The sequence below is a fragment of the Salvia splendens genome, chromosome 1 (assembly GCF_004379255.2).
Source record: "Salvia splendens isolate huo1 chromosome 1, SspV2, whole genome shotgun sequence".
Classification (NCBI taxonomy): Eukaryota; Viridiplantae; Streptophyta; class Magnoliopsida; order Lamiales; family Lamiaceae; genus Salvia; species Salvia splendens.
This window is the reverse complement of record NC_056032.1, coordinates 16,348,875-16,375,882: the sequence shown is the minus strand read 5'-3', so window position 1 is coordinate 16,375,882 and position 27,008 is coordinate 16,348,875. Positions and strand designations below refer to the sequence as shown.

At 37.4% G+C, this 27,008-nt stretch overlaps 3 protein-coding genes and 2 pseudogenes across 8 annotated transcripts; 3 read left to right on the top strand and 2 right to left on the bottom strand.

Annotated features, from left to right (window-relative positions):
• The first annotated feature begins 10,519 nt into the window (after positions 1-10,519).
• On the top strand, positions 10,520-14,497 carry LOC121744183 (3-hydroxybutyryl-CoA dehydrogenase-like). Of its 2 annotated transcripts, none has more exons than XM_042137637.1 (6): positions 10,520-10,662; positions 11,238-11,306; positions 11,486-11,657; positions 12,033-12,254; positions 12,821-12,933; positions 13,982-14,497. In XM_042137637.1, the coding sequence occupies exons 2-6, from the start codon at positions 11,266-11,268 to the stop codon at positions 14,319-14,321; spliced, it is 888 nt and encodes a 295-aa protein (XP_041993571.1). In that variant the 5' UTR covers positions 10,520-10,662; positions 11,238-11,265; the 3' UTR covers positions 14,322-14,497. The 2 variants fall into 2 exon arrangements, with proteins under 2 accessions (XP_041993571.1, XP_041993578.1); XM_042137644.1 differs by lacking the exon at positions 10,520-10,662 and adding an exon at positions 10,669-11,107.
• Positions 14,498-14,720: 223 nt separating this feature from the next.
• On the top strand, positions 14,721-17,056 carry LOC121744191 (annotated as a pseudogene).
• LOC121744195 lies at positions 17,017-17,692 on the bottom strand (annotated as a pseudogene).
• A 269-nt stretch (positions 17,693-17,961) lies between these two features.
• Positions 17,962-19,683, top strand: LOC121744172 (clathrin light chain 2-like). The gene is made up of 3 exons (XM_042137623.1): positions 17,962-18,387; positions 18,925-19,078; positions 19,300-19,683. The coding sequence occupies exons 1-3, from the start codon at positions 18,134-18,136 to the stop codon at positions 19,582-19,584; spliced, it is 693 nt and encodes a 230-aa protein (XP_041993557.1). The 5' UTR covers positions 17,962-18,133; the 3' UTR covers positions 19,585-19,683.
• A 333-nt stretch (positions 19,684-20,016) lies between these two features.
• Positions 20,017-24,694, bottom strand: LOC121744142 (nuclear pore complex protein DDB_G0274915-like). Of its 5 annotated transcripts, none has more exons than XM_042137594.1 (6): positions 24,385-24,694; positions 23,864-24,301; positions 23,459-23,579; positions 22,233-22,347; positions 20,660-21,712; positions 20,017-20,575 (listed from the first exon to the last, which is right to left on the bottom strand). In XM_042137594.1, exons 2-6 carry the CDS (start codon positions 24,027-24,029, stop codon positions 20,339-20,341), a joined length of 1,692 nt encoding a protein of 563 aa, XP_041993528.1. In that variant the 5' UTR covers positions 24,030-24,301; positions 24,385-24,694; the 3' UTR covers positions 20,017-20,338. The 5 variants fall into 5 exon arrangements, with proteins under 5 accessions (XP_041993528.1, XP_041993519.1, XP_041993534.1 ...); XM_042137585.1 differs by having other exon boundaries at positions 23,864-24,193; XM_042137600.1 differs by having other exon boundaries at positions 24,388-24,694.
• Between the last annotated feature and the right edge of the window lie 2,314 nt (positions 24,695-27,008).

Below are 27,008 nucleotides of genomic sequence, written 5' to 3'. Positions count from 1 at the left end.
AGTAAATGGAGTACATGGAAAAAAAAGAAAATTAAATGACTTCTAATTATTGCCTCTCTGTCTCTCTCTCCTCGCCCACAACACGACGAGCATAAACTGAAAAAAAGCTTCTTCTTCCCCTCTCTTCATTCACGGTGGGTGGCTACGTCCACTGTGCCGCCTCCATATTCCAGACGTAGTCACTGCCTCACTGCTCATCTCTCTCTGCGTGGAATATGGGTGGATTCATGGATGCCGTAGGGTCGGAGGCAGCTTTCCGGTGGCACTCCGGAGACGGTGGTGGGGTCGGCCGACCCCACCCGACCCCACCTGGATCCGCCGCTGTGTATAGATATAGATTAATATTGTTGGTTTATACACATGTTTTGCATTTGATAATCTCGAATCTGTATTTCACGAAGAATGGTGATGTTTACACTCGGAGCAGTAGAATATTTTGCTCGCTTGTTTTTGTGCTCGAGTTTTTACTAGGTTTTCAGCGTCAATTCGTCGTCTCGCAATCGATAGAGGGCTTTGAGAGCCTGGGGACTGGGCTGCCCAACCGCGAGGCCGCTTTGGCGATTTAACGGCGGCGGTGGTGAATTATGATGCCAATTGATTTAGTTTTCTTATGAAGTGAATTAGGCATACAACAATTGATTCTAACAACGGGTTGCTTTAGTATGCCAAATATCTTAATGTGCTACTTGCTAATTAATCAATATATTAAATTAAAAATGTCAATACTAATTTATCTTGACATTTTGCTTAATATGCTACTTGTTTACTAATTAACACATTATATTAAAAATATCAAATATTTACAAAAATGTGTTCACATATTCATGTCACAATGGGAATGAGATCCCCTACTGTCTACAAAAACACAACATTTGGTGTTGTGCATGAAACGCACATAATACTAAATGAAACGCAGCCCATGTTTCTTTATGATAAAATATTAAACAAATAGGAATATAAATCATCTAAAGAAATGCACAAATTATATGGAGTACGTATATTTTCAAGAAAGGAAGCAGCGTACGTTTTTTCTGTCTTTACTTTTTTCAATAAATTGATTTTTCATTCGATATATACTATTTTCATTTATAAATTTATACTAATACTATTTTTAAAATTTAGTTAGATTCAAAATTAAAACTTTAAAACCCACCAATTCTAATTATTACTCCATCCGTTACATATAGTCCGTCCCACAAGAATATTGACTTTCTAGAAACTCTTTTATCTTTAATGAGGTGAGACTCATTCTCCACTTAAAATACTTTAATTACTTTTTTTTCCCACCTCTCTCTTACTTTACTAATTTTACATTAAAACTCATGTCAAACCCAAAGTGCATAATCTTTTGGGACGGAGGGAGTATATTATATGTATGTTTTATGTTTTTGTTTATATTTTAGTAGTATCTTTTTTCACAAAAAACATAAATTCATATGATAAGATATTAAAATAAAAATATTAAATAAAACATAACACACTATTTTTTAAATTCAGTTAGATTCACAAAATATGTTTTAAAATTTATGAATCTAACAAAATATGTTACGTATATTTATGAATATACTTTTATGAATCTATATTTTGTTCGTTTGATTATGAATATAACTAATTTATAAAGTATCACTATAAATTTTTAAATAAAAGATTATCCAACAGTAAAAGTAAACTTATTAAACAAAATAAAGACACATAGAAAACTAGCGCTGCTTCCTTTCTTGAAAATATACGTACTCCATATAATTTGTGCATTTCTTTAGATGATTTATACTCCAATTTGTTTAATATTTTATCATAAAGAAACATGGGCTGAGTTTCATTTAGTATTATGTGCGTTTCATGCACAACACCAAATGCTGTGTTTTTGTACACAATAGGGGATCTCATCCCGTCACAATGTTGGCATTTTTAATAGAGGGAACATCATTTTAGGTCAACGAACTTTGCCAAAGTATCATTTTAGGTCCGTGAACTTTGAAAATCTTATTTTAGGTCCGTGAACTTTGAGTTAGTATCATTTTAGGTCCTTTTTACTATTTCCAAGTTTTTTGGGACGAAAATACCCTCAATACCTTAAAATATATATATTTTTAATAAATTTATCATATACTCATATTTTTTATAAATATCTTTACAATATATTTTTGACAAATTTTCTAAATATAATTTGACCTTCAATATTATAATTTAATTTTGTGACATGCAAGAAAAGATCTTTATTCAATTTTTTTTTATTAGAGAAAAGTTATTTATTCAACATTAAAAAAAATAAGATAAAAAATTGAAGAAGCAATTTTACTTGCATGTCACAAAATTAAGTGATAATATTTAAGGTCAAATTATATTTAGAAAATTTGTCAAAAATATATTGTAAAGATATTTATAAAAAAAATATGAGTATATGATAAATTTATTAAAAATATATACATTTAATGTATTGAGGGTATTTTCGTCCAAAAAAACTTGGAAATAGTAAAAAGGACCTAAAATGATACTAACTCAAAGTTCACGGACCTAAAATAAGATTTTCAAAGTTTACGGACCTAAAATGATACTTTGTCAAAGTTCGTAGACCTAAAATGATGTTCCCTCTTTTTAATATAATGTGTTGATTTAGTTAGCAAGTAGCACATTAAGAGCATCCACAGTGGTCGGCGGACAAGCAATAGGCCAGTCATGCCACATCAGCAACATTAAATTCCTCCTGCCACATCAGCTGGACAAGCAGCTGGACAAGCAACTGGACAAGCAACTGCCTAGCCACAGCCTTGCCACATCATCAGCACTAAAAATAAATAATTAACAATTACACAAAATACGGAATTAAATTTACGACACATATACGGGAAAATTCTCTAATAATATTAAATTTTTAAAAATACATTAATTAAAAAAAAGTAAAAAAAAAATTACATTACTTAAAAAAAATCCTAATCCACGCACGGGCCCACCCCTTCCGGGTCCGCCTCACTCCTCGCCGTCGTCGCCGCTATCGGGGACCCCCAAATCTGCGGCATCTGAGCCCGTGTCAGAGCCCCCCACCTGTGCCGCGCTGGGATTCAAATCCTGTCGCATACTCACGAGCACAACGTGAAAAAAACTCTTCTCCTCGGGGTCAGTTGCATTCTTCCATTGATCTATGACCTTGATCATCTGAGCCCGCGCTTGTTGACGCGCCAAGAAGACGAGGTCGGCTGTCGAGCTGCCAACAGGGGGGATGCTGACTGGACCTCTTGGGACCTCTGGCGAGGCCGTTGCGCCCGTCTTTGACCAACTGGGCGAGTGCGGCGAGTAAACGAGGGAGGGGACGGGGTCTCCTGAGCATCTTCGGGGAGGTCGTGGGAACCGCCGCTGCTACCTCCGGCGTAATCACCTGAATAGTTCAGGCGCTGCTTCTTCGGCCAGCCCGCGTCGACACCTGCCCGAAACTTCTCGGAGTCCATTAGCACCTCGTAGCAGTTCCAGTAGGTGAAGTCCTTGTAAAGCCCGGGCAGGGGGAACTCTTTCTCCGCCAGCCTCCTGCAGTCGTCGTCAGTTTGGCCGTTGGACTTCATTCGGAGGGTGTTGGTGTACAAGCCCGAAAATCGGGGCACCACAGCCCGGATTCGGTCCCACCCCTTCCGGCACTCCTCCCCTCTGCGTGGCCCCCCCTCTGGGCAAAATGCCTTGTAGGTTGCTGCTATTTTAGCCCACAAGTTAACGATCCTCTGAATTGAAAGGAATTGAATTCAATTCCAAATCCCATGTTCGGTAAAGTTATATAATTCATATGAAACTGAATTATAATTCAGTTTCAAATCCCCTTTCGTTAAAGTTATATAATTTATATGAAATTGAATTTGAAGAAATTGTGCACACACTGAAAACACACACTACACACCACCCCCACACACCCCACATATACACAATTCACACACATACATAACACGCACATCACTCGCTCTCTCACACACGCACATTTGCTAATAACACACACTGCACCTGCCTTACTGTGAAAGTGTGAATAGCTTCCATTAATAAAGAATGTATCTCGATTTGTTGTGGGTGTATTGATTCTGTTAATTTTCTTGGTTGATACATTCTATTAATAGAGATATATTCTATTGGCTGATATGCTAAAAATTTCGTAATCATAACATACCAAAATGGTAATATGATCTTTGGTAAAATGATGTGGTATGTCTTACTAATAAATTTTTTACAAATGGAAGCATTTATGGTCCCACTTTTAACTCTAAAAGTAACAAATGGAAGCATTTAAGGTCCCACTTCCAACTAGATAAACTATAGAAGTAAACCATGAAATTATAAGAAATATTTTTGCACATTCCATATATAATAAATGGACCATATTACTCTAATTTTTGCATGTTCGTATTAATTTTAGTTGTTTTTTAAAATTTTAAATATGATTGTTATTTCCTGCCGCAATCATCTAATATATTTTTTTTTGTGAAACTTTGACATGATACGTTGAATATGATTTAAAGTAGTGAAATTTAGATCATTTTATTTTTATTAACTATTTTTATATTTTAATATAACAAATATACATTTATATGGTTAATGTGCAACAGTAAAATAAAAAAAGAATTACATTATATAATTATTTATATAATCAATTTAATTAGCATTCAATGCTAATAAAATTTAATTATAATTTTTTATTTGTCTAGATTTTTGTATATATATGTATATATACTTAAAACAATTTCATCAAATCTTAAATGAGGGTGCAATATTATTTTAATACTCACTTGACTTGACGATTATTGCATTTTATTATCACTTGTGTGTGTATATATCTATATACTCCCTCTGTCTCATTAAATATGCAACGTTTGCTTTTGCGCATTTATTTTGGAAAAATTATAATAAATAACTAAAGTGGTGAAAAAATAAAGTAAGAGATATAATAATGTAGCGGAGAGTCCCCTTTATATTATTCTCTTTTTTACTTTATTTTTTCTCCACTTTAACTATTTATTATTATTTTTTCAAAACATGTGTGAAAAAGCAAACGTTTCATTTCTAATGGGACAGAGGGAGTACATATTACGTGTATATTTGCTTGTACAAAATATTTGGCCTAGTTTCCATAATTTACAATAATATCTTTTTATAGAAAAAGTAAATGAATTTTCATAATTTATGCATCTAGTTGGAAATGAGACTTTATATGTTTCCACTTGTCAAAATTTTATTATAAGACATACCGTATAACATTGTCACTTTGGTATGCCATGACTAGATAATTTTTTCTCATTACTCTGTGTGTTTTCATAGGGTTATTCCACTAAGAAATCAATTAGAAATCAATTTCTTAGTAGGATACTCACACGCTACACACACATACACATTTGCTGAAAACATACACTTTCACACAATAGAGAATGTATCTCAATTTAGAGTCATTTTGCCTTTACTTTGTTTGTGTATGTATGGAACCGAGAATGTTATTTTGGTTACTGTGAGTAGCTCCATATAGTACAAAATAAATTTATTGCATTAGTGTGTGTGTGTGCGCGTGCACCAAATTATGCATCTAAGATGCTGTCTAAGATGTGTGTTTTGTGTATTCAGGGTGTGTGCTATGTGTGTAGTGTGTGAGCAATGTGTGTGTCTTTGTGTGTGAGTGTGTGCAATTTGTGTGTTTAGTGTGCGTATGTGGGAAAAATTCTTTTTTTGGTAATGCATGTTAATGGAATTCCATTTTAATGAAGAGCTTTAGTTGTATTCCGACTCAGGGAGTGACGCACAACCGTTATGCGTCGCTCTGGGAGAGACGCATAACCATCATGCGTCGTTGTTTAGTGACGCATAACCATCATGCGTCGTTGTTTAGTGCCACATAAGCATTATGCGTCTTTAAATAGTGACGCATAAGTATTATGCGTCTTTCCTTAGCGGCGCATAACACTTATGCATCTTTGGCTAGTGAAGCATAAAGCTTATGCGTCTTCCGGCGGGTTTTAAAACAGACAGAGAAGGCAGAACACTTCGCATCACAGACAGAAAGCCGCGACCCAAGCGACGATTCCCAGCAATTTCCGGTGAATTTTCCACCATTTTGCAACCATATTCCGGTAATTGTTCTTAAATTTGGCTAAATACATCATTTATGGCTTAATTTGTGCAGGTTTTCCGTAATTTAGCAAAATTAGGGTTTATGATGAAATTGATGGATTTTTGGTCGATTTTTGTTGTTTTGTTGCCTATACTTAGGGATTATGATGAAATTAGGGGTTGTGATGAAATTGATGGGAATTTTTGGTCGATTTTCCGTAATTTGTGTATTTCATATGCATATTATTTAGCAAAATTAGGGTTTATGATGAAATTGATGGATTTTTTGGTCGATTTTCCGTATTTTGTGTATTTCATATGCATATAATTAAATAGGTAGAAGTAATTGATTCAGTTTTTGTAATTGCGCCTCTTTTGTTGCCTAATTTGAATCTTGATGATGTCTCCAAATTGGAATATAGATTGTCGTTGTCAATTGAAGTTGAACATTGTTGCCCTTTGACACTCCTTTTTCTATTCTTCCTCGAGTTCGAATATGGTACTTCCCTGTATCTCGGTCAATGACAGTAATGTAATGTTCTCGCCCCTTTGAGTCATTCTTAGCAAGTCTGTCCCTCGCCCATGGGGTTAACTCACCTTCGGTGTGTTCTATTGTTGTCTTCTTCTGCACCCACCATTGTACCGTCCTCCAAAATGTCAAATCAACCAACGCTGTAATAGGCAACTCTCTCACACCCCTCAACACGTTGTTGTAGCACTCCGACATGTTTGTTGTGGCCACCCCCACCTAAGTCCACCATCGTAGCACAGTGACCAACATTCTTTTGTAATCCTATTGAGCATTCGAACCGCACCACTGTTGACATCATATAGTGCCCAACGTCTTCTGCCAAATTTACGTTCCTGATTAATGACCCCCAACTTCCATATAATGGCCTTCACATTGGGGCCCTTGTGCTTCTTCAACACATTTGCCCTCACATGGAGCAAATAAAATTTGTGGTGTATCTGCGGGGCCTTTGTCATGATTTCAGACTCCATTGCATTCAAGATTCCTTTATGCCTATCTGATATAATGCACACCTCCCTCTAGTATTTCACCACATGAGTTCTGACATGATCCAAAAACCACGACCAACTGTCGTTAGTTTCTTCATCCACCACAGCATATGCAATAGGCAAGCATGTCTTGTTAGCATCAAAACCACAAGCAACAAGCAACTTACCTTTAAATCTTCCTCGGAGGTGAGTCCCGTCCACTGTTAACACCGGTGCGGCCTTCTGGAACGCATGTATTGCAGGCCCAAATGCCCAGAAAACATAGTTGAACACCATTGTACGCCTCTGACTCAACAGCTCGTTGTGCTTCCACTCAACAATTGTGCCCAGATTCTGTGACTGGAGTTCAAACATGTAGCTTGGCAACTTCCTAAATGATTCCTCCCGTCCACCGTATAAAACTCTATAGCCTTTCTCTTTGCATACCATGCCTTCTTATAACTGATTAACACACCAAATCTGTCTTGAACATCAGCTATTATTGAGAAGACCTTGAAATCGGCACATTGTCGCACATGATGTCGAATCAACAAAGCAATCATTGCCGATGAAAAGTTAGCATGATCTCTGTTAGCACGATGGCCTACACAAGTATGTCGATCCTTCCACTTCCTAACTTCCCATATATCGTCATGCGACCTTTGTGTAACTGAAACCTCCCACTTACATTCCCTCGCCTTTTCAGCGTCGGTGGTGCTGATGATGCCTGCCCCTGTTACTGTCGTTCCTGCTGGAAATTTGCATACGGCATGCCACCTTCTTAATTTGCTCTCGACGACCTTAAACTGTTTTTCATTACACAAACTCCACATAGTTATAGCAGTCTTCAAATGTAGCTTGGAATCAAATTTTGTTCCCAACACAATCCGATGCGGCGCATTCTCATCCCAATACAAGAGGCTGTGTTCATTACAACCAACATCATCACATACTCTAGACGGACGACTTGGTAATTCACGAAAGAATCTAAACCCCCTAGGATTGTACTCCGGAAGTGGTTGTTCACCTTGCATAACAGGTTTACATGGTACTATCTCATCATCAGATATATCATCAACATCATCAGCACCATCACCATCACTGAGATCGGGGTCTGGCTCTGTCTCAGATAGTGGCCTTGGCTCACCAAGATCATCTGCAACATCTACCTCATCGTTCAATCCAACACCAACATCAGCAACATCTACAACATCTCTCTGCTCATTCATACTACGATCAAAGCTCATATGCTCCACCCTTGCAGATGATCCAATACCACAATCAAAGCTCATTTGTTCAACCCTCGCATATGACCCAATACCATAATCAACAACTGGTGGGATTTCTGAACTCCTCACAGGTGAATACTCAACAAATAATTCAATACACCCACTTGAATTTTGAGCATTGTTGAACATATACATCACACTTTCATCATTGCAAATCACAGAACATGTATAACTCATACCAGAAGCAAAGACTAAACATTGTCTCCATAATAATTCAATTGTGTGTTGGTTCATATCTATTCTCATCGCATCACATATCATTGCTACCAATTCAGAATAGGAAACACTTGAATTTAATATGAAGGAGCTCCTCGCACGAGGTGGTTCATAACCAATACCCATATGTGGTAGTTGAACTACTCTACCACCTCAATACAAACTCACAAATATTTGCATGATTTCTGCATAAAAAACATTTAAAACAACAACAATTATGAACATTTTTCCTACAAGCCCTAATTTTATAAATTTGGTAAAACTAACAAATGAAAGCAAAATAAACATGAATAATGATGAATGTAGCTAAATTGATGAACAAATTACCGGATCTTATGGAGATAACGTTGGAAATCGCTGAAATCGCCGGAAACCCGAGAGAGGAAATGAAATTGTATTCTGTGCGCTGCTTCTGCCTTCTGTGCGTTAAAAGCTGATTGAAAGACGCACAACCATTATGCGTCTTTCGTTAATGACGCATAAGCATTATGCGTCTTTGAACGACGCATAACCCTTATGCGTCATTAACGAAAGACGCATAAGGGTTGTGCGTTTCATTAATAACGACGCATAACTCTTATGCGTCACTCCTCCCTTCGGAATAAATCTAATCTCCTTCATTAAAATGGAATTCCATTAGTGGGCTATAACAAAAAAAGAAAGAACTCGCGTATGTGTGGGTGCGTACTATGTGTGTATGTGTGCAATTTGTGTACGTAGTGTGTGTGTGTGCGCGCAACATGTGTGTGCGTAGTGTGTGTGTGCAATTTGTGTGCATAGTTGTGTGTGTGGGGTGTGTGTAATGTGCGTAGTGTGTGTTTGTTGTGCAATCTGATAATTATGATTTGTAATTTAAGGCTCCAATTCCACGGGCTCAATTCCATGATAACGAATGGAGCCTAAGTAATTTATAATTAGTTAGTAACGTGGTTGCGAATTCCTCTCTGAATTTTCAGTCTTTGGTTTGATTGATATCATTAGTTATTATATCACCTCTGTTTTTTTTGAAGTGAAGTAAGATTTTAGGTAACACTGTTATTATGAGATATGTCAACTGCAAGTGTATTGGTGTGGTGGGATGTGGCAATCTCACCATTGTTATTTGTTCAATTGGACAACATTGTTAAAAGTTTTTCTATCTTGGCATCAAACACTACCTCAATCTCAATTACTAGATTAGTTTCTGTGACCAGCTGACCTAGCCAAGTTACACATCCAATATTTGTTATGACCACCTTCATTGATTTAGTTTTCCAGTTTTTATCTAATACTCCACTATTAATGAATTAGCATCATTGTTCTTTTTATGCGTCCCTTCTACAATAAACCGCATTGTTCTTTTTATGCGTCCCTTCTACAATAAACCGCGATTCACACCCGTGCGATGCACGACTCATTTTATTGTGCATTTTATGATTATAACCTCGTAACAATTTATCCATAATTTTTATAAATTAATTATTATTATGAATTTAATAATAATAATAATAATTATTATTATATTTACACATTAAACATATATATTCTCTATATTAGTATATATACACGTTAAGGTTTATCTAATATTTTTATATTTGAAATGGCAGTCCAATTATCATTTTATTGAATTATCATATATCATACTCCCTCCGTCTCACTTAAGTAGTACTCGATTGGAATTTTGGATTGGGAATCGGATAAATGTTTTTGGATACCTGAAATACCCGATTTGACAAACCTAAATTCTTTATGCTTCAAAGTTAGTTACAAACTCTAGTCATATAGTATTAAAATGCATGCCTAAAATTCATAAATATTTTAAATTAAGGTCTAAATTCACCTTCTTTTATATAGTTATAGATATAAAAAGGGTATGCTAAATTCCTTTATAAAACGGATGTTAAAACACGTATGGTGTTGCGTTTATGCATTTTTATTATCTCTGCAAATGTAGAATTTAGCTACCTATGTTAGCTTAGTCTATACTCTACTACTCATGCCAAATTTAATAATTTACTTTTATTAGTACTCGAATAAAAAACGATGGCCTACTAACTGATTTGATTTAGATACAGACGTATTCAATTTTTGTTTGAGCTCAGCTTGAGTTGAGGTAAGCGGGTTACTTCACCTTTCTTCTCTATCCCTTATTCTCTTGGAATTGTTATTTGCGCACGTATTTTTGTTCTTGTAATGCGAGGAGGATGTGGTTATCGCTGTGGAGGCGCCAGCAGATGAAGGAATGAGGAGATTAGATGTTTACCTATACATGTGTTCGCCAACTATAACTGATTTTCTGCAAATTCCAGTGAATATACCGGGAATTTTGGTCATCTTCAAAAGCCCTACTCATTCAGTATCAAACTGTAACTCCAATTTGTAGTTTAGATATCGGACCACGAAGTAATTGTATGGAGAATTATCGCAGTAGAATACTCTGCTCGCGTGTTTTTGTGATCGAGTTTTTACTAGGTTTTCGCGTCAATTTGGCGTCTCGCAATCGATAAAGGGCTTTGAGAGCACGGGGAATAGACTTCCCAACAGCGAGGCCGGCGGTGGTGAATTATGATGCCAATTGATTTAGTTTTCTTATGAAGTGAATTAGGCATACAGCAATTGCTTATAACTGCTTATATTGTTTCACCGCTAAGTTTTATACCGATGCTCATTAATGGAATGAAATTTCAGATTGAGGAATAAGGCTACAAGGATATAGATGTTGAGCCAACCAGGTCTCCCACTCGAAGATGTTAAACTGTTAGTATCATGTTTTAAGTGATTTTATGGAGTATTTATTTAGTAGAATTCCTCTCTGAATCATCAATCTTTTGTTTAATTGATATTGTTAGTTATTATATGATTATATCACCTGTGTTTTTTTAAGTAAAGTAAGATTTTAGGTAACACTATGTTATTATGAGGTATGTCTGCTCCAGGTGTATTGGTGTGGTGGGATGTGGCCAAATGGGTTCGGGAATCGCACAGCTTGCTGCAGTGAATGGCTGTGAGGTCTGGCTTCATGATGCTGACTCTATGGTTCTCTCAAAAGCGCGCGAATCTATCTCATCAAGAATTGAAAACCTAGTCCTCAAAGGCAATCTCACCAAGGTTTTCTCATCATGCTCACTTGATGTAATTAATGTTTGATTTTCTGGTTCATAATTACTACGCATTGCAGGTTCCTGACTGTTCTTGCACTAAATTCATAAAGCAATCCATGTGTGTCAATGCCAGTTGAGAAAGTTTTCTTGATTTCCCTGGCTACCATTTTAGTTCTTAACCTTTCATCTTTGAGGGGAACTTGGTTAGAGAGGAACCTTTATTTTAGCTTTGATTGGGAATTTTTCAAACAAACAATTTCAGCGAATCCTTTAATTTTCTTAGTTTTATATGTTCAATTCTATTCATTCCTCTATCCATTTTGGACAAGTTTATATGTTCTACATGAACTGTGAGTTTGTTTTCTAAGTCGATTACCTACAGGAAAAAGGTACTGAAGCAATAAGAAACTTGAGGTGTACATCAAATTTGGAGGATTTTCACTCTGCAGATATGGTAATTGAGGCCATTATGGAGTCGGAGGATGTGAAAAAGAAGTTGTTTGTTCAATTGGACAACATTGTTAAAAGTTCTTCTATCTTGGCATCAAACACCAGCTCAATCTCAATTACTAGATTAGCTTCTGTGACCAGCCGACCTAGCCAGGTTACACATCCAATATTTGATATGACCACTTTGATTGATTTAGTTGTTCAGTTGTGGTTGATGATTGCTGCCTTATTGTTATTAATACTATTTATGAATTAGCATTATTGTTTTTTTAAGCATCCCTTCTGCAATAATTTGAATTGTGTGGGCAGTTGCGTACCAGTAATTTCCCATTTGATGCTGCATCTTTACCAACTAATGCTGCAAAATACGCAACGCACTAGAACAACTTTTGTAACACTGGTTGGTAATGTACTGATTTGAGAGGCAAAGGCTATAACATATAGTAGTATGGAAAATACTCCAAAAGGTTCTTTTCTAGTCTTCATATAATATATGAAAGACTAGACATGACTTTTTGATTATTCTTTTCATAGTGGTGATTATCCCTACATTTGATTGTTCTTAGATTATATAGTTTTTTTTTCTTTTTTCGTATTCAACTTCAGATTGGCTTCAGTTTTACTTGTTTATGTATAATAGCTTTTGTATTTGCATTAATTGTTTTTTTGTCCACCTATAAACAAGTGTAAATTGCTGTAATTAAGTACTTTTGTGTGCAGGTTATAGGCATGCATTTTATGAATCCTCCACCTGTTATGAAGCTAGTTGAGATTATTCGAGGAGCTAGTACATCAGATGATACGTTCAATGCCACAAAATCGTTGGCAGAGAGGTGGGTTAGAAAATAAAAATGGATAAAAAAATTTGGCTTTACTACATGTGCATGCGAAATTTTACAATCATATTATCCAGTTGCAATGAACTTTAGTGGCATAATACTGTATTGCTAACAGCTAAGCAGGAAAAATATAAGGACCGCCTTGTATGTAGCAGTTTACTGCTAAGTAAATGGTAAATTCGATCAACTTTATCAACGAGAGCAATTAACTAAAAATACATACTCTGTAATAATACCTGCTCTTATCATTTTACCCTTTAGCGTGTAGGCATGCATTAGGCCAATTTTAGGTAATGCGCGTTTACACGCTCACACAGCGCATGAGCTAGCTTGTAAGATTACCTGCTTGTACAACATAGTGTGCTAGCGTGTAATGTTTGCAATTTGTATAAAGATAAAAAAGAATTGCAATACACATTCCAGGGATGCTAAATGGTGAGAGGGCGTAGAGTTGGGGTGAGGAAGACAATGGGGGTGGGGTGACAGGGGTTGGGTGAATTTAGTTTATTTTAATAAATAAAATCATTTAAGGGCAATTTTGTCTTTCTGCATGAAAAGTAGGTAGTTTTTATATTATCATTTAAGGGCAATTATGATTCATTAAGGTGAGTATAATTTGTTTGTACTATATCCTTGTAGGGGTTGGTGGTAGGGTTGATTTATAAAGGGCTAATCATATGATTAGGCCTTTGGTTAGAACTATACCCTTGTAGGGGTTGGTGGTAGGGTTGATTTTTGTTGGTACTATTATGATTTATGTAACTGTGCAGGTAATGCTGTAGGTGTTTAACATTTAAAAGTTGGGTGTTAAAACTATTTTCTAAAACTCGGCTACAAAAAAAATTGTTCGATTTGTCACTTATCGTCTTAGTGGTAACTGGTAAAAATCAAGAAATGAATTCATATTCCATATGTTCATTCATTGCACAAACATACTAATCGTAGGAGAGGTTCTCGCCTTTCACTTCATTCAGTGAGGTTCATGCTCAACATTATTTTTTCTCTGTGTACAATATACATTGAATAGTGGGCTGGATTGCAGGTTTGGCAAGAAGATTGTTTGTTCCCAGGATTTCTCCGGCTTCATTGTAAATCGGGTTCTGATGCCAATGATAAATGAAGCTTTTTATGCACTGTATACTGGTGTGGCAACGAAGGAGGACATCGATGCAGGAATGAAGCTGGGAACAAACCATCCAATGGGTCCCTTGGAACTCGCTGATCATATTGGACTCGATGTTTGCTTGTCAATAATGAAAGTCCTGCATGCCGGCTTAGGGGATAGTAAGTATCTGCCATGCCCTTTGCTCGTGCAGTACGTTGATGCCGGTCGCCTTGGTAGAAAGAAGGGTGTCGGCGTATACAATTACAGTAAAATCTGAAGAGTTCGTTTCAGGCTGTGTGCAACACACTTGGGATCTCAGCTATGCCTTCTGTTGACTGTTGTGATCAAGTGTAGTATCAATAATAGGCATTGTCCACTGTGTTCCTTTCTTCTGCTATTGTGTGTGAACTGAATATGTGATTTGCAATAATATGTAAATATGCTTGTGAGAAAGCAATTTGTAAGAAACAAATTACACAGACCAATCTCGGAACATATCCATAAATCAAAATAGGTGCTACTTCATTGAATCTATTTCCGGCTATCATAATCAAGGATCTCGTCGTCGGTAACCGACCTCAAGTTCTGAACAATGGATCGCCCGATGGAATTGATCTCCTCCTCCTCCTTGTCCGTATCCACGATGAAATACATGGTTTCATCCTGGGTGGACAATTCGAAGGAGAATTGGCGATTGAGCACGTCCTCAGCACCCTTCACGGTAAGGCGCATGTCACGTTTGATTCCTTGAACCAGAACAGTTTCCCTTGCTTCAGGATGAACCATCGGCGCCGCCAGGTTTTAATGTATTCGCCCTGCTTCATGAGCCACCCGGCGCGCTCCCCCATGCCCCAACCACGAGGCTGCTTCGGCAATCCAATGGCCGGCGGTGGTGAATTATAATGCCAATTGATTTAGTTTTCTTATGAAGTGAATTAGTCATACGACAATTGGTTATAACTGCTTATATTGTTTCCCCGCTGAGTATTATACTGATACTCATTATGAAATGGACTTTCAGAGTGAGGAATAAGGTCTCCCACTCGAAGATGTTAAAATGTTAGTATCATGTTTAAAGTGATTTTATTTTTTATTTAGTAACGTGGTTGCAAATTGCTCTCTTAATTGTCAATATTTTATTTTGTTTGATTGATGTTGTTAGTTATTATATGATATATCACCTGTGTTTTTTTTAAGTAAGATTTTAGGTAACACTATGTTATTATGAGATATATGTGCAGGTGTATTGGTGTGGTGGGATGTGGCTTAATGGGTTCGGGAATCGCACAGCTCGCTGCAGTGAATGGCTGTGAGGTCTGGCTTCATGATGCTGACTCTATGGCTCTCTCAAAAGCGCGCGAATCTATCTCATCAAGAATTGAAAACCTAGGCAATCTCACCAAGGTTTTCTCATCATGCTCACTTGATGTAACTAATGTTTGATTTTCTGATTGATAATTACTGCACGTTGCAGGTTCCCGACTGTTTTTGCATTAAATTCATATAGCAATCCATGTGTTGTCAATGCCGGTTGAGAAAGTTTTCTTGATTTCCTTCAGCTACCATTTTAGTTCTTAACCTTTCATCTTTGAGGGGAACTGGGTTAGAGAGGAATGTTTATTTTAGCTTTGATTGGGAATTTTTTAAATGAACAATTTCAGCATATCCTTTAATTTTCTTATTTTTATACGTTCAATTCTATTCATTCCTCTATCCATGTTGGACAAGTTTATATGTTCTACAGGAACTGTGAGTTGGTTTTCTAAGTCGATTACCTACAGGAAAAAGGTACTGAAGCGAAAAGGAACTTGAGATTGACTTCATTTTTACTGGTTTAAGTATAATAACCTTTGTATTGGCATTAACTGTTTGTTATCCACTTATCAACAAGTGTAAATTGCTCGAACTAAGTACTTTTATTTGCAGGTTATAGGCATGCATTTTATGAATCCTCCACCTGTTATGAAGCTAGTTGAGATTATTCGAGGAGCTAGTACATCAGATGATACATTCAGTGCCACAAAATCGTTGGCATAGAGGTGGGTTAGAAAAGAAAAAAGTTGGGTACTAAATCTATTTTCTAAAGCTTGGGTAAAAGGAAAGTTAGAAACAAATTTTTGTTTGACTAGTCAATTAATCGTCTTAGTGGTAAAAATCAAGAAATGAATTCATGTTTCTCTTCTCGCCTTTCACTTCATTCAGTGAGGTTCATTGCTCAACATTATTTTTTGTGTGTATAATATACATTGAATAGTGGGCTGTCTTGCAGGTTTGGCAAGAAGGTTGTTTGTTCCCAGGATTTCTCTGGCTTCATTGTAAATAGGGTTCTGATGCCAATGATAAATGAAGCTTTTTATGCACTATATACGGGTGTGGCAACGAAGGAGGACATCGATGCTGGAATGAAGCTGGGAACAAACCATCCAATGGATCCCCTTGGAACTTGCTGATCATATTGGACTCGGCGTTTGCTTGTCAATAATGAAAGTCCTGCATGCCGGCTTAGGGGATAGTAAGTATCTGCCGTGCCCTTTGCTCGTGCAGTACGTTGTTGCTGGTCGCCTTGGTAGAAAGAAGGGTATCGTGCAGTAGAAATATCACTCTGTCTACTTTCCCCCGTCTTACTCACAAAATAATACTCCATCCGTCCCGTGTTACTTGCACTATTTTCCTTTCTGGGCGTCCCAAGTTATTTGCACTCTTTTCATTTTTAGTAAAAATTATCACCTACAACCGCAATTGTTGACTTTGCTATACACTTATTCCTTAATCTCCGTGCCGAAAAGCAAATGTGCGACTAACCCGGGACGGAGGGAGTATTACATAAAATCCCGTGTCGAATTAGAAATGCTCCAGTTATAGTGGGAAGAGGGAGTATCAATCATATAGGCATTGTCCATTGTGTTTCTTTCTTCTACTTAAAGCTTTATAGGATAATTGTGTGTGAACTGAATATGTGTATTACAATAATATGGAAATATACTGATGAGAAAGCAATGTATAAGAAACAAATCACACGCACCAATCTCGGAACATATCCATAAATCAAAACAGGTGCAAGTTCATTGAATCTATTTCCGGCTATCATAGTCAAGGATCTCGTCGTCGGTAACCGACCTCGAGTTCTGAACAATGGATCGCCCGATGGAATTGATCCAATTCTCTTTCTCCTTGTCCTTGTCCTTGTCCGTATCCGCGATGAAATACATTCCGAGTGGACAATTCGAAGGCGAATTGGCGATTGAGCACATCCTCAGCGCCCTTCACGGTCAGGCGATCACCCAAGGGGATGATGCCGTGGGGGCTGGAGGCGCGTGTCACGTTCGATTCCTTGAACCAGAACAGTTTCCCTTGCTTCAGGATGAACCACCGGCGCCGCCACATTTTGATGTATTCGCCTTGCTTCGTGAGCCACCTGCCATGCCCCAAAACTCGACGCCGTCGCCATTTGCCTCGCTGGCGCTCATCGCCGCTCGCCACAGGCTCAACATTGATGCAGATTCGGAGGATTCGTGGTGGAGATGCGGAGTTTGTTAGGGTTTGCTTTGTAGGTGGTTATATTATTGGTATAAAGTAGTTTGGATTTCAGAACTTTTCATTCAAATAATGCATACCATGCAACAAAATCATTTTTTCCTAAATGTACAAGACAAGGAAATTTTTAAACATTAATGGATTTTAAATAATTTTTTTAACATAAGTTTTTATTCCTTTTGTTATTCAAAATGATAATTTAAAAAGGACTGAAAAAAAGAAAGAAAAACGACTTTTAAAACAATGTGTAAAAAAAGGATTGAAATTTTATGATTAAATTATTTTTACAACTTTATAGAATTGATTTTCACAAAACTGTGTTTGTAATTCAAAATATCAGAAAACAAAAAATAAATTTCTAAAACTTTGATTTGGAAAAAAGAAGTTGATCAATTTCTCTGAATACCATTATTACTTCAACTTACCATATACAATAATCAGATACAGATAATTAGTGCCTACAAACCGTTTCCAATCCCATTTCTTGTTTTTTCCGTTCATCCATTGGTGAAGAACTGAACATCAGTGAAACAGATTATCATCATCGCATAAACAATGTTGTCTCCCTTCAACGACTCGCTCGATCAATTCGGTGCCAACTCACCGGCAGACGCATCGTTTGACGACGGCTACTCCTTTTCCAACTTTGATTCCACCGTCGCCGAGTCCCCCACGCCGATCTACGTCTCCGGCGGAGAATTCATTGATCCGACGTATTTCTCGTCGGATACCAATGAAAACGGTCTGATTCTTCTGCCACCGGCGGAGATGGAACTCGAGGAGAGTTATGCGCTCCGTGAATGGAGAAGGTAAAGCTTTTATTTTTTATTTTTTCTGATTGTCGAATTGAAGGTTTTATGTTCGTGTGAGGGTTTTGCAGAGTGAATTTTAGGGTTTTTGTTTTTCTATGCATTCTTCCGCAGTTAATTGGATTTTCAATTGTTTGGGTGAAATCTCTATTGGGGAATTGAAGAATCGAACATTGTTCGTGTAAATGTTCTTGTGATTCGGAATTAATTATTAGGGAAAAAATCTTTTCTTCGAAACAAAAAGCTTATGTAATGGAAGATAACATTTTGTTAATATAATCTGTCAAATTTAATTAGTTGGTTGTATTGTATTGTTAATTTTAATATTGGCATTCGACTAGTACCTAATCTTGGAAATGAATGGATTTTTGTTTATGTTTCAAAGAATATAGTATTATCAGAGTATAGCTAGAAGAGTTTATATATGCTATAGTTAAATATTTCACCAGATATGTCAGCATTTTATAAACCATTGCTGCTGAAACACGCAGTCGAAGTTCTCATTTATTTTTTACTCCTTGTTTATGTGGTTAACAGACAAAACACAATTCGGTTAGAGGAGAAGGAGAAGAGAGAGAAGGAATTGTTGAGCCAAGTCATAGTTGAAGCTGATGAGTACAAGGTTGAATTTCACAGAAAGAGGCAAATTAGATCAGAAACAAACAGAGTGGCCAACCGGGAGAAGGAGCAGGTACATTAAAGAATCGCGTTAGTTTACCTTGTTTTACTTCAACGTATGATGCATCGAATGTCATTTGTTCAAACAGGTGTGTTTCCTTGTTCTAGTCTGTATTCATGCTGCATCGGATTGGCATCTTATAGTGGCAAACAATAGTGGATCATTGTGAACGGTTGATGCTTGGTTGATGTAATCAAGAATTCGATAATTGAGTGATTCTTGTTTTCTATCAGGTACTTGTTGCTAAGCTAGAGAAATTCCATGCTGAAGCTGACAAGGATTATTGGAAATCTATAGCAGAATTGATACCTAAGGAAGTTGCTACAATAGAGAGGAGGAAAGGAAAGACAGAGCAGGAGAAGAAGGCGTTGGTTGTGGTGCTTCAAGGACCTAAGCCTGGGAAACCCACTGATTTATCCAGAATGCGACAGCTACTACTGAAGCTCAAGCAAAACACCCCTCCCCACCTCAACCAGTGCTCGTCGTCACCAAAGAACCTATGGCTGCTAAGTAGTTAAAGGATTTGTTGCTAGATATGGCTCTACAAGTACAACTTTTCAATTGGTGTTACATTTGGACAGCTTACATACAAGATTCAATAATGTCTTTTGAGTAAATCGTATCTTCGCATAATTTAGCCCTTTAAGAAAAGATGAAGTTAAAACAGTCTTGAAAGTAATATCAAACGTAAAAGGAAAAACAAAGACACAGCATCAGCTACTTGTGTCACATTAAAACAAGACTAGCGGCCTTTGATCCAACAAAGACAAGTGAAGAAACAGAGATAATGTGGTCCAGTTTAAAGGGCGTTTTCAGCATCATCACTTATTACTATAATTTGCTAGCACAGGTGACCAATACCATATTCTGCAGTTTAGTATTCATAACTCATAAGCCCCTTCTGCTATCTAAACAACTGAAACTACTGCAGTTTAACATGAATCAAGATGTTGACGGACATTTTTCAAATTAGCTTTGAACAAATTAGGGGTTTAATAATAGGTGTTACATTCGATTAGCCAACAAACAAAAAACTGAAAGACAGAGCAGTGCGTGTGGAAGCAGCTGATACAGATTAATACAGGATAGTTGAATGTCATACACATTACTTATGAAGCATACTTGAAATTTACACCAACATATAAGACAGCTCTTCAGCTTTTTTCCTTCTTTTCTTTCAGGAGAAGAGGGTTACGTCTCAGATGTTACTCATGCTTGCCCGTAGTGGTTCAGTAGTAAGTGGGTGTCTACAACACAAAATATGTATCATCATCACCTGCCCCGTAAGCTACCTGGAGAGCGGAGACACTTCTCACTGCTCACATCCTCATCTGCTTCACCCCCGTTGTTGACACTCAACTCAGAACTGCAGTTACTGCTTGTTGCAAGTGGAGAATCCGATATGCTGGTTGTCCTTCTGTTTGCCCCCGATCTCACACTATACATCGAGGATGCAGGGATGTTGGTCATAAGAGGCCGCAAATTGCCTGGAATAGTCCGTCTTATATCCTGCATGAGGCAACACATATATTAAGTCTAGTATGCTGACAAAATTATGCCAAGGATCACTTCAATGATGAATAATCATATTACCATATGTCTTATTGCCATATCTAAGGATTTCTTTGAAAGTGTTCTTCCGAACCCAGCACTGTCTGGTGATGAGGACTTTCCAGATAAGTTGCTGTGGGGAGAATGTTTATCGTCTTGCTTGGGAGGAGCTAGCTTCCGCATATTTATCACCCTTTCAACCATTTTAGTTCCGACCAGAGCAGGGCTCACATTGTCATTAGCCTTAGCATGCAACCGACGTGAAGCAGGAACAGGCACAGAGCTTCCACTATTATGATTCATGCCATTAGGGGGTCTGCCTCTTGCAGGAGAACAAGATTGTCTTCTAATCCTTCCATTTGAAGTGGGTTCAATAGATGATGACCGAGAACTTAGTGCACCAGGTCTACCTCTTGTGGCTGAAGGAGGCCTGTCGGACAGAGATGTTCTCAGATTTGGTGGAGCATCAAGTGAAAATCCAGGCATCTCTGAAGGCTTCCACGGCTTAGGTCTCACTGTAGGAGAATCTGACCGTGATTGCATGGGATTCTTTGAGGCAGTAGGAATTGGCTTCGCAACTGAAGAGGTTGTTGGGGATTTCAATGAAACAGCAGGTGTTTTTGTAGCAGTGGATGCTGTTGGTCTACGAGTAGGAGTCGAGGCTCTGGATGTCGACTTAGATGCTGGTATGGAGGCTCTGCTTGTCGGTGTTGAGGATCTTACAGAAGACCTGGCTGTCGGGGTGGACGATCTTGAAGGACCTACGGGATTTGCTGAAGACAACGTGGGGCGAGAATTGGGCGTAGAAGATCTTGAAGGTTTTGATGTTGTGGTTGACATTACTTTAGATGTGCCATTGGCGGTAGATTTAACTGATGCAATCAATGAATGCTTATTCGATGTTGGGGTCAAGGTGGGTCTAGATACTGAGCTCACAGTTGGACGACCAGTTGGTGTTGCAGGTCTTGACCCAGGACCACCAGAAGAAGTAGGCCGGCGAAGTCCTCCAGTTGAAGTATTCAACCCAGGAGATGAGACTTGCTGTCTAGATGATAAATTGCTCCTAGCAGCAGGCTCCGATTGTACACTGGCTAGCTTCAGTCAGATAAATAAATTGGATAAGAGTTCGTACAAGAAAATGTTTGTAAATGTATATGATCACATAAGAACAAGCTCAGGAGGTTGGCACAGAAATAAATGTTGAAAGTTTGAAATGCTAAGCTATATATATTTCCACTCAACTGGTTCAAGACATGCCCATACAGCAGAGGTTAATCACGCTCTGATTAATTGCTGCCTCCATCGGATATTTTTTGGTTCACTGTGGCCTCTCACATAAATTGAGAATTACTATTTAAGGTAAATGAGCAGTCGACATTAATTTCCAGGAAACATGAGGGCATTTTGTATGACTATGAAAAAGATACCAAATAATGGAACATCACAAAAAGGCCAAAAGTAAATATTTGGGACAGATGGGCATCGCATATTTCAGCCCAGACTGGGTGAAGTCACTTAACAGTTTTTTGTACTTTCAGTAGCATATTCACACTACACCCGTTTAAATGGTTGTTGTCGGCTTGTAGCACAGAATCAAAAATCAAAATTAACTTACTCTAGACTTGAGACCAGTAGGGCGAGCTTTTGGAGTGCCCAGATGGCTCATGACAGTTTTTTGTCCTTCCATTTCTAGCGAAGGAAAAAGTGGGGTGCCCGGAGGTGTTAAAAGCCTGAAAAACACACAATTACCTATAAATAGTAAATAAAAAAGACGATGGAGGGGATTCAGATACAGAAGTTTTGAAGAATAATCTCAAGGAAACCTAAACAGATATCCAATTAAACACCAGCAGTAGTGGTAGACATAGATTTAAGAAAACCACACTTCAAGTTCCGGTTTAGAGTAACATGTGAATTATTCCTAAAGATGCTAAATCATCTCCAATATGCTAAGATCTTCAAGTATTAACGCATTCATCTTGGTGGACAACCACAACAGAAACTATTCCCAATATAAGAAAAACAGAGAAGCTAAAAAAAGGCTGGACTTAATTCTGTAGTAACCACTGTCAGACTATTCCGGACTTTTCTGTAATCTCTCCAGGGAAATGGTACACGCGGGAGCAAAACTAAAGAATGGAGAATGGTTATCTAAGTTTACAGTGGTTAAGCTCTAGCAGAACAATTATCTGCACAAGAGCAAAACCAACATACGATAATCTATCTTAATTGGTTAATATCTAACATGATCATTTAACAATAGTGAGCTACATTGGGCTACTTCATTGTGTATTATCACAATATATGCACCAACATACATTAATTAATGAACAAAAAAACTAATCGGTTCGATTGCAAATATATCATAAATTCAAAGCAAGAACACACAATAATTAACAAAAGCTGCAAGGATAGTAATAGCATTCAAAATTACAGTATAACATTAGAAATACCTGAAGAAATGGTACGTACATTGTGCATTCCTTGAGCTACAACTACTAAGAGTTCATCTTCATAGGGGATCACCATAGATGGTGAAGTCTTACGTTACACTTAGCTCTCATTATCTTAATGTAAAACTAATCCTCATTACCATTATGTACACATTGCATTCCTTGACCTCCAACTACTAAGAGGTCAGCTTAAGTTTTTAAGCCTTTTCATATAAGTAGCTTAAGACTTCACCTTCATAGGGTGATGATCAATACACCATAGCTTGTACATTACCAGCAAAGACAAGTCTTCCTTTTTTAAATACTATACGTACGATATAAGGCATTTTATCAGGAGATCAAAAGAAGTACAGAGTGTAGTAACATGCAATAATTCAGTTCCAATTACCAATCATAATCATTTTTATCATTGTCCGAATTGAGAAAATCATCAGCACCGCTCTTCCGGACTGGCGGCCCAGTGGTACCAGATGTTATATTAAATATTGGAGAGCTACCACTTCTTGGTCCTGCAAAGACGATGTGGGTGAATTATCATAAAAACCTTAAATAAAAAAACCACTAGCAAAACTGGGAGAAGAGTACAAGAGAAAAATGACTCTCACATGCCATCACAGAAGGCATTAAGATAAAAATATTCAAGAAGAAAAACTACCACATAGTGTGAGTAAACAATTAAACTGGCAAAGTAATCAAGAAACATCCAACCTGCATCGAGTCCCAACAAAACCACAGAAGAAAACACTTAATCTTCAGTAAAACGAAACAAATTCGAAATTTCATTTCAAATTACCAAGTGGAGCATCAAACTCTTCGTCGTTTTGAAGAAGAAGAAGATCATTCCTTTCCTTCTCGCGCTTCCGCATTTCCCGAAACAACGCCAACTCATCATCTTTATTATCCCTTAATCTCAGGCTCCCCAGTTGCCCCCTTTCGGGAGCCCTAAAACTCCGGTTCATCCCAAAAAACAAGTTAAATAAAAGACGATAATGGTTAAGTTAAACCCTAATCTTCCCATTTACATTCCACAATCCACGAATTCGAAAACCCTAGCTCCTCTCTAGCTCAAAAACGCTTAATCTTCAGGAACAAAACTGGCAGATCGACGAGCAACCTCGACCACCTGGAGCAATTTGCACCAAAAAGCAACTCAAAATAAGTCCGTATTCCAAAATTCGCCATAAATGAACATGAATTTGAGCATTAATACACCAAAAGCCACCGCTAAAACCTAGAGAGAGAAAATGCAGAAACAAACATGTATGTCAGCAAGCGTTTTGAATGCAGAGAGAGAGTGTGTGTGTGTGTGTTTACCACGAGAAGGATCTCTGAACGTACAACGGCCACAGCAGCAGTGATTAAGCGAAGACAGATCTCAGATCACCGGAAAATTGGAGAAAAAGCAAAATATGTGTTGGTATTTGGTCTGCAACCAAACGGTGGGTGAGTGAGAGAAAAGGAGAGGAGCGATTTGAATGAGATCGAGAAGAGAGTGGCAGAGGGTGCAATTCGTGGAAAAATGGGGGGGCCGAATGGGAAAATTGGGGTTTTCTTTCAATTTATACTCCCTCCCCCACCGGTATTGATTATCGAATTTCTTCAAAGCTGAAGAGAAAGGAATCCGGTGAAGCTGTTTCTTCCTTTTATATATATATATATATATATATATATAGGGGAGTGATCAAGATATAACTAATCTTAAGTGTATAACTAGAGAACAAATCTCAGCCACACATCTTAATGGAACAAATATTATTTATTTTAATAATATAAAATAGGCCAAGGGTATTTTTGGAAATTACATTATCAAATTCAAATTTACGTGATTTCCTTTCTTTCTCCTTCCAAATCTGCGATCAAATCTCCTTCGATTTGGGGCGGCGCTGATGCAGGCACTGGCGACGTGGCAGAGTTGGGGCGGTTGGTTGTGATGGGCGTCGCATCGTGTTGATGTTGGTGGTGGTAGCCGTGATTTGGTGACAGCGGGAGCGGAGCTGCGTTGGTGCGCCACGGATTGTGTGCGGCGGTGATGTTAGTTGAGAGAAACTCCGTCCAAGGACACTGTTGTTGAGAGCGATACGGCAGCGGCTGCGGTGTGTTAGTGATGGATGATTTCTTGGGCTTGTATTTTTTGGATGGCATTGTTGGAAGTAAGGTTTGTGGTATCAGAATTTGGTGATGAAAGGGGATGTATCATGTATGTATATTGGTAGGTGGCCCTTGGTCCCAAGCTTGATCAATTATTCATTTTATGAAATGTAAATTGTTTAGTTTGAAGAGATTTTCAAAAAATAAGAGTGGTGTGTTTTGTGAACAAGAGTGAAGCGTTTTGTGAACAAGAGTGAAGTAAAATCAGAATAAGAGTGATGTGTTTTGTGAACAAGAGTGAAGTAAAATCAGAATAAGAGTGATGTGTTTTGTGAACAAGGGTGAAGCATTTTCTGAACAAGAGTGAAGTAAAATCAGAATAAGAGTGATGTGTTTTGTGAACAAGAGTGAAGTAAAATCAGAATAAGAGTGATGTGTTTTGTGAACAAGAGTGGAGTGTTTTCTGAACAAGAGTGAAGTGTTTTGTGAACAAGAGTAAAGTAAAATCAGAATAAGAGTGATGTGTTTTGTGAACAAGAGTGAAGTAAAATCAGAATAAGAGTGATGTGTTTTGTGAACAAGAGTGAAGCGTTTTGTGAACAAGAGTGAAGTAAAATCAGAATAAGAGTGATGTGTTTTGTGAACAAGAGTGAAGTAAAATCAGAATAAGAGTGATGTGTTTTGTGAACAAGAGTGAAGTAAAATCAGAATAAGAGTGATGTGTTTTGTGAACAAGAGTGAAGCGTTTTCTGAACAAGAGTGAAGTAAAATCAGAATAAGAGTGATGTGTTTTGTGAACAAGAGTGAAGTAAAATCAGAATAAGAGTGATGTGTTTTGTGAACAAGAGTGAAGTGTTTTCTGAACAAGAGTGAAGTGTTTTGTGAACAAGAGTGAAGTAAAATCAGAATAAGAGTGATGTGTTTTGTGAACAAGAGTGAAGTGTTTTCTGAACAAGTGTGAAGTGTTTTGTGAACAAGAGTGAAGTAAAATCAGAATAAGAGTGATGTGTTTTGTGAACAAGAGTGAAGTGTTTTCTGAACAAGAGTGAAGTGTTTTGTGAACAAGAGTAAAGTAAAATCAGAATAAGAGTGATGTGTTTTGTGAACAAGAGTGAAGTAAAATCAGAATAAGAGTGATGTGTTTTGTGAACAAGAGTGAAGTAAAATCAGAATAAGAGTGATGTGTTTTGTGAACAAGAGTGAAGTGTTTTCTGAACAAGAGTGAAGTGTACTCGGAAATGATGTGGAGGAATTGGCGAAGATGCCGTTTTGATGAAAAGCTGTTGTCGTTTACTCATTTTTCATTTTTTTAAATTCATTTTTCTGCCCCACAAAAGCATTATTTTACTTCACTCTCGTTTACAAAACACATCACTCTTATTCTGATTTTACTTCACTCTTGTTCATAAAACACATCACTCTTCTTATTCTGATTTTACTTCACTCTTATTCACAAAACACATCACTCTTACTGTGATTTTACTTCACTCTTGTTCACAGAACACATCACTCTTATTCTGATTTTACTTCACTCTTATTCACAGAACACATCACTCTTACTTTGATTTTAGTTCACTGTTGTTCACAAAACAATCACTCATATTCTGATTTTACTTCACTCTTGTTTACAAAACACATCACTCTTAGCATGATTTACAAGATAAAATGGAGTACACAACACATCATTAACTATAGTAGTAAGACTTACAAGAAAATAAAATAAAATTCAGTGGAATATTTATTTAATCAGAACGTAAGAGTTATAAACTATACTAAAAAAAACAACAAAATCTGTTTCTACTGCCATACACGTTCAAACTGGCAATCTCGGCAAAATCCTTTGCCCCCCA